Below are 11345 nucleotides of genomic sequence, written 5' to 3' on the forward strand. Positions count from 1 at the left end.
TAGGAGGGGCACCCTACTGAAAGAGGGCAGGGTTGTTCCTTCACTGGAAACGTGAATGTTTTAGGATTTGGAGAGAGAGACGCTGTCACTGCATGCAGGAGGGCAGAGGAGTATGAGAGATGGCAAAGAGTGAACCTGCAATGTGAAAACAACACTGCTGAGAAAACTGGGAATATAACACCAAGGTGTCAGAAGAATCTTAGTGCCCACTGGGGACTGTGAGTTTGCTTTAACTCTGACAACTGCCAAGTAGCTCCACTGAAGCCAAAGCTGGAATAAAGACTTGGCTCTGAGACATACTTGGTCTGTGCCTTCTAAAGGCTTACCTTTCTCTTGGAGTGGAAATGGAAAACGCTTCACCAACTAATTCTTTTTCCTCCTAGTTGCGCTTCCATGGTGTTAACTAGCTCTGCTTTATTATGTTTAGCCTGTAGGAATGCATTCAACAATCACAATGTGGGGAAGTAGCAAAGGAGCTCAAAGGAGGAGCCTTCTTGTACTCTGAAGCAGTTCATACAAGACTTCTGTGCTGGTTTTTCTCCCCTCTTTGCCAAAGCATAGCAGTTCCTGTAGAGTTTAATTAATTGTGAATCAGCACACTGTAGTCACATACCTCTATTTGAAACAATTAAGTGGTTTATAATGTATTTCTCTGCTTTTTCAAAGAAGAGTTACTGTCATCCCAAGAAAAATCTCCATGCACCAAGGATGTCATAGTAAAAGTGGATTATAGCAAGAAGTCTGAGACAGACACTTCTATAGCTTTTGCTCCGTCATCTAGTGAAAGAACTCCCACTCCACGTAAAGGTAACCTGCTAGTTAGTGATGAAACTTGAGTTCTCAGTCTTTCTCTCTCTCATTTCTTTTTCAGTTCCTCTCTCTCTTCACCAAGGGGTTATTTGTGGGATCTTTGTGTCTGTGAAACAGAAGTGTGTCATGCTTTTCTAGACATTGATGTCTAATAATTTCAGTGATTGGGTTTAGAGCTTACCAGTATATGAAATAAGTCTTTGGTTTGTAGTCCCCTAAATAAAGCAGGTGGCAGACAATGACCTACAGTGGGATTTTTTTTGTTGTTGAGTTTGACAGGCATTAGAAAGGGCTTGAGAACTGAGCCCCACATGTGTTTGGAAGGCTACTAAATTTGAAGGCTTTTTCATCCTGGCCTAAAATACTATGTGCATGTTAGCAGGCACAAATCATCCAAGATACTCTGACACTAACCAATATGCTCTTCTCTTAAAAAGCAAAAGCCTAATAGTTAAGTGAGCAATGGGGGTAGATTTTTTTTTAAAGTGCAAATGAATCTCAGGATTTGGTAGACTGCATTTGTGTGCTTTTCTTTGTGTGAAAATCCACTTCATTCTACATCTTATTTTCTAATTTCTTTATATATACATTTGTATTGTTTTCATTAATATCACAAAGGAAATTAACATTTTTATTTTGTATCTTTAAAAAACTTCCAGAGGAGGACGAGGATGGAAAGACTTCAACACAACCACTGTTAAAAAAAGGCAGGCATTTTCCACCTTTTTGTGTTAAATCATTCTTTCACATTGTTAATTTCAATTTTTGTTTTGTACTTCTTTCTACACCTTAGTACTGGAGAGGGAAATATCAACCATGCAGTGTTAATTTTTTCTTCATATCTACTTTAAAATGGGCTTCATCTTTAGGGATTAGGCTATGAAAAAAAAAAAGCAGCATTGTGGAAATTCCCAGAACAAGTTGCTACTGAGGAGGGATTGTGCATAAATGTGGAACTTTAAAACAAACAAACAAACAACCCTTTTGTTTTCAAGTATTATTTGAAATGTGTTCAGGAGCTTTCTACTTTCTTAGTTCTCTGTGTCTCAGGTATCTGGCTCCTTGGTTAGTTCAGGCTTAAGGGAAATAATTTCTGTCTGGTGTAGTGGAAGTGCTCTGTCAGGTTTATTCAGTAGATCTTCTAAAGCCATAATTATTACTCTGTTATTTGGAATTGTGCGATATCCTGCAATTTAAGGCATAATATGGACACTGAGTGAGGTGAACTTCTGAAATAACCTGAAGTAGTTGTTCAAATCACAGCCATTTGAGAGATGAACTAAGCAGTTTTTACTTCTTGGTTTATTTCTGGCTTCTTTGAGTTAAGCAGCTATTTTTGCCTGCTACAATTCATCTCACTGTTTTGACTTTTTTTTTCATGATTTCAGCAGCTAGAAACTTTTGTGTTTTAATAATGGAAAGTGAGATTACATCTTGAAGCACAAGATGGCAGTTTGGAAGAAGTCCAGTATGCAGTAAAGTAATATTAATGTAAATCAGTCAAAGATGTGCTCTAAATTTAAAAATTCCTAATAAAAGGACAGAAACTAAGTCAAACTCCTGGCTCTTGTTCAGTCTGAGATTCTAGTTAAGAGAAAGAGGTTAGGGTTTTTTCCTATACTGAAAAACAAAATTACCTGTATTGTTCTAATTGAAAATGCCATTATTGTCTTGTTCTCGGCAAATCAAATAATTTTGTGCAAAACAGTCTGTATTGTGCTTTAGAGTCCTGTACATGCCAAAAGGTATTTGTTGCAGAAGACAGGATTCCAGTGAGCATAAGTAGCTTTTATTTTCACTGCATGCTTAAGGAAAATCAGATTTAAGGAAAGAAGTGCTTAGGGTGTGGTATTTACTTGTAAAATTAGTTATCTACCTATTTTTAGGGAAGTTTTGTTATTTACAACAGGTAGTAACAGTGCATGGCCTAGTGCTCTGAAGCAAGGTCAGTTAAATTGTCCAGGCAAATACCAATATAAAGATCTCACACATCCTTTATTTGTCAGGTACCTGCTAAACTACTTCATCTGCTGAAACTATGAGTTAGACTCCCTAAATACAGATAGCTCAGTTTATATCCAGTCAATCAAAATCTGGAGTTGGGTTGGGGCGGGAACAATTTTTTTCAAAATTATAGGTACCACAAAATATTAAGAAGTTGTATTTGATGAATTTCCAGGTGATGAAGCAAAACAGTTAAACAGGGTGTTATAATTCTTTCCAGATTCAAAGATCTCATCTTCTCCTTTAAATGTGACTGACCAAAGACTTCTTGATGCCAGTTCTCAGTTTCAGAAAAAACAAGGCAAAAGCAATATTGATGTCTGGTGGCTCTTTGATGATGGAGGTAATGTACTTTATAGTTTAAAAAACTTGATAAAAAAATTACTGAAGTAATTTTGCATTAATTATCAACAGACACCCTTCAGTCAGTTCATATAAAATCTGTACTGTTTAACAAGATACTGTTTTCTCAATCAGTCTCAAATTCTGATCTAAACACAGGTTTGACACTGTTGATTCCGTATCTTATCACAACCAAGAAGAAGTGGAAAGACTGTAAGATCAGAGTGTTCATTGGTGGGAAAATAAACAGGATTGATCATGACAGAAGAGCGTAAGTTTCCCTTAAAAGATCTGGTTCAAGTGCTAATAGAGCATGTTACTCATTGGATTACTTTCTCTTCCTAGTAGCCTTATTTCAGTTGTGCTTTTGTTGAGGTGTAATCATATTCTATTCCCTTGATCAAGAAAAGGTCTCATTTACCCCAGGTGGTTTTGGTGAGATACCTCAAACTATGTTTTCTGCAGTATTGTCTGATGCTGACATTTTCTTTTCCAAATATTTTCTGAGTTTGTCATTAAGGGAGAGCCCTTCTCTTATTTAAAACCATAAAACTGTTTTCAGTTTTTTCCAGAAGCGTGGTGTTGATTTATAGTCTTAAGTCAGTTCTGTTTGATTTCCCCCCACCATTACAATTAAGATGCCTTTTTTTTGGTTTCATTTCTTAAACCAGTGTTTTATTACCAAACGTCTACCTGTTTACCCTGTGAAATAATTATAAATATGATCATATATAAAGGCTTGTTTTTCTGATGCAGGATGGCTACTTTGCTGAGCAAGTTTCGGATAGACTTCTCAGATATTATGGTTCTTGGGGATATTAATACTAAACCAAAGAAAGAAAAGTAAGTCTCAAGAAACCACATCATGTTTGTTATTTGAATTTTTGATGTGTTTCATTAGTTTAGAACATGTAATTCTTTTCTACATAGCATTTATGGCACAACTAGTTCCTGTGACATTCATTGTTTGACAGAAATGGAGGAAATGAATTAAGCAATAACTGCTACATCCAAGAAATATAGAAATATATAATAGAAATAATATAATAGAAATATAGAAATCTGGATTTTTTAGATCTCTGGTGGGCATTTGACTGTAATACTAAATTGAGACAAATACAGTTGAGGAAAAAAAATCCAAGTTGACTGGAGCAATCTTTTTTATAAAGGGAAATGCTTATAAAAACTGACATGGTCTGAATCTTATTTGGAGTCTTAGTTTAATGTAACAAACCTCGGTCTCGAAATAGACCGATCTGGGTTTTTTTATTTGGTTGGGGTTTGTTTGTTTGGGTTTTGGTTTTTTGGGTTTGGTTTGGTTTTGTTATTGGTTTGGTTTGGGGGGGCTTTTTTGTTGGTTTTTCCTTTTTTAAGTTGCTTGGACTTTTAATTTACACAGGAATGGTCATACATGTGATACTCCTCCATTTCAAGTTAAAAAATATTAGTTGTAGATGACTTTCTAAAAACTTGTAACAGAATGTGTGCAATCTAAAAAACTAACCCCCCTTCCCTTTCAAGTCTTCTTCAATATGCTGAAGTTGTAAAAATGTCTTTTACTTGGACATGCACTTATCTGGAAGACTTGACATGCCATGCAAATTGGGAAAGGTTGTTTTATGAGTCAGGCAAATGCTAAATACTAATATACATTCTTTTATTCCCTACTCTTTAATCACCTTTTCTTCAGTATATAGAATCAAGCAACTGAAACATGATAGTATTTATGGCACTCTAGTGTCTTTGTTTCCAGGACTCTGCCATTGTAAAAGGTGTAAACGTTGAAGTAACACCCATTTGTGCGTCAGAATTGAGGAATTACATGGAAATAGTTGTAGAATTACATGGAAATAGTTCTATTTTATAGAAGTGATCTGAGTTACTTCTTCTGAGAGCATTTTTTTCTTCTCTGGGTGGATACATTCCCCACAATATATCCAAAACCTTTCTGAGATACCATTTGGCACTAATAGAAGCTGAAAACCAAGTGCATGAAGATTTATTTTTAACAGTTGCTGTGATCTGTAATGTTAAATTGTTAGTAGTTCTCCTTTTTGTCCAGCCAAAAAGTAGATAAAATTTGTTTTCTTCCTTTTGATTAAGGTGAAGTCATTGTGTCAACTATGGTAAAGACTACCAAGTGTAGACAAAAGATTGTTTTAGTAGTAGTGTGGGCATTTCCTGGAGGAAATGTGGGTAGAAAAGTAGGGTAATATTCTTTCTGGTAGAAATTGATGCCTCTTTCATCTTCAGAAGGCTTTCTAGTAAATTCAAAGTGTTCTTACTCTAACAAGTGCAACAGGAAGACTAAATAAGATGTCTGGCTTTTTGGATTTGAATGTGGCTCTTGGGCTGTATAGGAAAGACTAAAAAGAAGAAAAATAAAAATACCAAAGCCAAAATCCTGATGGCAATAGCATGAGACTTGATAACTGGGTTTTTTTGAGTGTGACATGTAAATTCTTCCTCTTTCAAATTTCATGTGGAAGAAGCTGCTGTTAGTTACTGTCCTTTTTCCAAGGGTAGTACTCTTCAGCTTTCAAAATTATAGTGAAACTCAAGGAGAAGTTGAGGTGGAGGTTGAAAAAGTTGAACTGGGTTGAATAATGAACAGTTGGATAATGAACGGTTGGATAATGAACAGTGAAAGCTCCTACAGCTGCTACAGATTGTTTGCTGAATTACTGTGTCTGTGTGCAAGCAGCTGATCTGATGTTCTAACTGCACCAGGCAGGGCAAAAACCTTCAGTTCAGTTTATTTTTACATAGTAATATTAGTTTCTGACACCATTAGAGTCTTTTCTGATATATAGACTCACACCAGTTTTAATATGTCTGCTCACTTAATCCTTCCAGCATTGCAGCTTTTGAGGAAATGATAGAGCCGTTCCGACTTCATGAGGATGATAAAGAGCAAGAAGTTGCAGATAAAATGAAAGAGGATGAACCATGGAGGATAACAGATAATGAACTTGAGCTTTACAAAACAAAGGTACTGTTTTCTTTAGACTGTGCTCTTAGTTACCCCTTTTTTTCCTACTGCATTTGTGGAAGTGATGGTGGTGAGTTCATTCTTGTTATTCTGTCTTGTAGCTGGTTTTTGCGTGGCTGATGAAAGCAGCATCTAAAACTGTTTAGATGGTTCACAAAAGAAAAAGGGAAGCTTTGCACTTGAGTATGTGCAGGGGCCAAACTTTTCCTACAGTATTTCAGCAATTAGTTTAGAATAATATAGTTTGTGTTCAGGTGTTTGCCCCCACTTTTTTTTCTCCTTTTGACCAAACTAACATTTTTTGCTTGGCTATTTTTGAAAAACCCCACCAGAAACCAAAACCAAGCAACACAGCACATCTGACTGTGATGTAAAGGAGCAGTTAAAGGTTTGATATCTTTTCCAAGCTGTTGTGCACTACAGAGACATCAGAAGTGCTTCTTCTCAAGTGCTTTTATGGGAGAGAACAATAAATGTCATCTGTGACAGGATGTAGATACAGACATGTACCTAAAGAAAGATTGGGTAAAGTTGCATTGATCTGAAGCTCTTCAAGATGGTTCTGAGTTTATTCCACCCTTATCTTTTTTTCCTGTTTGGATTTTTACAACTTTTGTGAGGATATGTGTCGGGAGGGTGGAACTATAGGATCTTTTCAAGGTCACTTCCAACCCAGACCAGTCTATGATCCTGTGATAAGGGACTTTCACTTCCAGGAGCTATGGAGGATGGTGATATTGTAAGAGGAGCTATCTTAAATTTATCTGTTACAGTACTTGACTTATTTGCACACTTTACTGCTTTCTTTTCTCCAGCCTTGCAACTGTTTGATTTTTGTTTTTTTTGAAAAGGGAAAAGTTGCCACACTGAGGTGAAAATACATTATAGATTACTTTTTATAGATTACTCATACCAATTGATCATACTTGTTTTTCATTTTTCTTGAATAAATGAAGTTTTTAAATTAAAGATCTTCCTAACAAGTTTCATTTTATTTACAGACTTACCGACAGATTAGGCTAAACGAGTTGCTGAAAGAACATTCAAGTACAGCTAACATAATTGTCATGTGAGTAAAGTACTTGGATTTGTGTTGGTATGGAACTGTAATTTGAAATATACAAAGATGTAAATACAAATCAGGAGCTAGCCTGTAGAAATACTCAAAAGGGGATTTCAGTGCTGACTGTATTTATTTATTTATTAGAAACATGGAACTACTATACTAATGAAAAATGTCCTGTGGAATTCTGTGCTTTTGATATGCTGTTTTTAGTTGATCACCTCCACATTTGCACTGCAACTCAGAATTCACACGTTCTTTCTCCTCCTGCATGCCACCTGTTCCCTTTTCTTTTCAAGTCCTTTCTTTCAGTCTGTTTTTCTAGGAGATCTCTCTTGATGAAGTTGGGATAATTATCCTGGTCACAGATTTTCATGGAATCGCTTTTGGTGTAAACAAACAGAATGTGGATTGTAGGTTTCTTAATGCTCTATTTTAAAATCTTGAAAGAGTCTTTCAAGAGACTCTTCAGATTCATCATGAATCTGTCTGAATAGAAAATGGTGGTAACAGGCCAAAAACAAGGGGTAAATAGGTATAAAAGCCTGTGATGCTTGAGATGCAAAATCTCAACTTGTTAACTGAATTCTGAAGGAAAAATAACAAAATAAAAAGGTGAAGAAATTTGACCGAATTTGAGTTCTTTGCAGAATCTTCGTTTTGTATTTATTATGCTCTGACTTGTACTTCACCATGTTTTTCTGACTGTTGAACGTTTTCTTCCTTGTGAATTGCAGGAGTTTGCCGGTTGCGCGAAAAGGTGCAGTTTCTAGTGCACTGTACATGGCCTGGTTAGAAGCCCTTTCTAAAGATCTGCCACCAATTCTCCTTGTTCGTGGGAATCATCAGAGCGTTCTGACCTTCTATTCCTAAGAGTACTGCACATGGCTTAGCTGTGATGAAATGGTACTTCAGTGACCAGGGGAGAGGGACTGACGTGGTCTATAGTTTATAACATCACAAAGGCAAAAAGTGACTCTTCTTTCACAATTTCACTGACTTGAAAGCACACAAGGGGAAAGTCACTGTATTTCTAAAGTTGTGACATCTTCAGTTTTATTCTATATTTTCTGTAATTTGATCTTGCTTAATGGGGGAGGATTCCTTGTTAGACTGAAGAACAAGACAAGCTTTTTTGTTTGCTATTTGAATAGCAGCAATAAAATGTTGTATTTTTGATCAATGAAAGGATTATAGATTTATAAAAGCCTTTTAGCCTTGAGGTGCCTTCTGAAATTAACCAAATCTCACCCATACATCCTGTTTTGTAAATTTATATAGAATGTCAAAATCTGCCTTCAACTAAGAGTTTAGATCAGACTTCCTTTAGTTTCTAGTCTCTTCCATATTACAATAAAAATGAATGCTGCTTTTCAGTCTTCCATTGAGCTATTAGTTCTTAGTACTGTATGTTTTCTATCGTCAGACAGTTTGGGGGTTTTTTTATTATTATATCTGTTAGATTTAAAGGTGAGAATTGGGGCAGGTCAGTTGAACTAAAGCAAATCCCTGATGTTATTGTCAAGGTTCATTCTACTAAGTTTTGTAACAGTGAAAATAAAACTAATGTTACTTGCAGAGTGCATCCTTTTCTCAAATTTGACAACTGTGTAACTGGGCACTAGTCTGAGACAGAGAACTAACATCAGCTACTTTGGCAGAGGATACTGGTCAGTCTTAGCTCTACGATGAAATGAGGTTCATCTTGCTGGGTGAGGCTTTTTATCTTAACCACAAATTAGACGAAAATGAAAAGACCTGTCCTAGTTCTTGTCCTGTTATGTTTTAGTGTCACTTTCAACTTATTTTTGAAACAAAACTCAACTTAAGGCTTGAATGGGGATAATAAAAGCAATGTGTTGCTATCTAACAGAAAACAGTAAACACTATGTGGAATTGTGCTATCCAGTATGAAATGTAAAAGCTGCAGTTCTCTTGCATTTTTCAACAAATGGTTAAAAGGACCACTAGTTATTAGGGGAGATGTTTTTAGGTCAATTCGTTCAGTTGTCAGAAAATACATTTAGTCTTATTAAATAATACTCAGGTTTGATCGTCTAGCAGTTTTGATCTATTTCATACATCTTACTTTATACATTTTCTATGTTCACTAAAAAAACTGCCAGCCTTGTGTGCCCTTTCATTGTATATTTTGAAAACTTCATAATTTAGTCTACCATGAACACCTGCAAAAGAAACTTCACTTGAACCTTTATATAAAGGTTAGTAATGTGAACTGTTTTTTAAATTCCTAATATATTTTGGATAGGAAGGATTGCCTAAAAACATTTCACAAGCTTTTGATATTATTATTGGGCATGCTACTGGATCAGTTTACCAGTGGGTGAGTGACTTTCATTTAAGGATGCACAGAAAAGGTGTTTTGTGGTTTGATTTTTTGGGGTTTTTTTTGTTTGTTTTTTGCTAAATGCAGAATCAAATTGAAATGTAACTGTTCCTTCTGAAGGACAAAGCATAATCATTGTGTGGCAAGGTAGAGCTTCAACTTGTGATTAAAGATTAAAAATATTCTACGCTGTGCAGTATATATTGTCAAGTTCTTGGTAAACTGCAAAAAGTCTTTTGGGTTTTTTTTGTTTTTTTTTCTTTTTTTTTTTTTTTCTGTTTCTGTCATTTGGATTTGAGACTATTGAATCATTTCACTTTGAAAAACTTAAGAAAAACAAACATGCATGTCTTGCTGCTAAGTGTGAGATAACTGATGCCAGCATGAACCCAGCTTGTTATGATAAACATTGTAAGACAAAGCTTGCAGTAAAAATGGTGTTTCCTTCCCAGTGAGGGGGTTTGGATCAAACGTACCAACATATCTATCACAGGTTTTACAGTGTTTTTTTAGGGGATGAGGTTGTCACATTGTGCATATGGAATCATTGCCACGTTTCTTGTTGTTTTGTGGGTAACATTCTTTTGAGCAGATGGACAGTATGGCATGGACTTAGTGCTGCTATCTTAAAAAAAACAAAACAAATGTGCACAGGTACACTTATTTAAGACGTTTATTTGCCCATTCAGGAAACCATTGCTTGTGATCTGTAACACAATACAGAAACCAAATGAAGTGTGTGTGTACATGCATATATGTGTATAAAATTATATAAAATATATATGGGGATAGTTAAGGTAATGTCTGTGAAATAAGATAGCATGCTTTTCACATGCACTCTCAGGAGTTCACTAATGCTGGGCAGGAGGCCAAGTTTCAAGATCATTTGCTCACTAAAATTTGAACAGTTAATGGTAATTGTCTGCAACAGATGTCAGTTAGTGGCAGTCACTCCAACTTCTACTTTGATTTTGACGCCAAATTGACTTATGTTTCAATCATCATTAATTACATGGAAAATGAAATCACTTACACATGGCAATTCATACCTTCTGTAGATTAGGTTCCTTTGTATGGGTTTAGAAAGTAATAGCTGGCAAAAATCAATTATTTATTTGTTCACTTGTATTTAGGTTTCCTTTTACATACATTCTTTTTATATGCTTTTTCTGACATTGCATATTTAAAAATAACTGAAAATTAACTTAAAAGATTTGAGCGTTCAGTGGGTCATGGCCCACTTGGTTTGAAGATGTAAGATTTGACACTGTACTGTAACTGTCACACACAAATGCTTTTCTAATGTTTTAACGTAATTATTGCAGTTAAAACTTTGTACCAGGGGGATGTCACTGCAATAAAAGGAAGTGAATTCAATACAACTGTCTTGTCTAACAAAGCCTCTTTTTTTTTTTCTGGTGGTGGGAGTGAAGTCCATAGTTCAACAGATTAATGCTGAATATAGTTTCTGATGTGTGAAGGTACTTATTGCATGCATTTAATAATTACCTTTACAGTGGAATTCGGATAGGACCAGTAGAACTTTAAGCAGTTGATGTACCTGGTATAAGAACACAAGTGTGTTGTTTTTTCTGGGGGGGAATGTTTGCTGGGTTAGGAACAGCAGTGGTTGCACAACAAGTAAACCTTGTTTTACCCTCTAAAATTTGTCATGGCTTGCCAGACAACACAGGTCCGTCTTCAGCACATGGTGTGTTTAAGCTGGAACATTGTTATCTGAAAACTTGTTCCAATTTGTTTTGACTCTGAATACAGTAAAGGGCTGT

The 11345-nt window shown here is 35.7% G+C and overlaps 1 protein-coding gene across 3 annotated transcripts in view; it reads left to right on the forward strand.

The window, feature by feature from the left end:
- Positions 1 to 10940, forward strand: part of SLC12A2 (solute carrier family 12 member 2) — a 56387-nt gene extending 45447 nt beyond the window's left edge. The window contains exons 20-27 of one of the 3 annotated variants that reach the window (XM_050328745.1): positions 670 to 807; positions 1470 to 1517; positions 3035 to 3157; positions 3316 to 3427; positions 3913 to 3999; positions 6013 to 6148; positions 7150 to 7217; positions 7949 to 10940. In XM_050328745.1, coding sequence (XP_050184702.1) covers positions 670 to 807; positions 1470 to 1517; positions 3035 to 3157; positions 3316 to 3427; positions 3913 to 3999; positions 6013 to 6148; positions 7150 to 7217; positions 7949 to 8084 — 848 coding nt within the window. In that variant the 3' untranslated portion in view covers positions 8085 to 10940. Of the gene's footprint in view, positions 1 to 666; positions 808 to 1469; positions 1518 to 3034; positions 3158 to 3315; positions 3428 to 3912; positions 4000 to 6012; positions 6149 to 7149; positions 7218 to 7948 lie in introns of all 3 variants that reach the window. The other 2 variants (XM_050328744.1, XM_050328746.1) reach the window with 2 other exon arrangements.
- Positions 10941 to 11345: the final 405 nt, after the last annotated feature.

This window comes from Myiozetetes cayanensis, unplaced genomic scaffold (assembly GCF_022539395.1).
Source record: "Myiozetetes cayanensis isolate MyiCay16 unplaced genomic scaffold, myiCay2020 scf4, whole genome shotgun sequence".
Classification (NCBI taxonomy): Eukaryota; Metazoa; Chordata; class Aves; order Passeriformes; family Tyrannidae; genus Myiozetetes; species Myiozetetes cayanensis.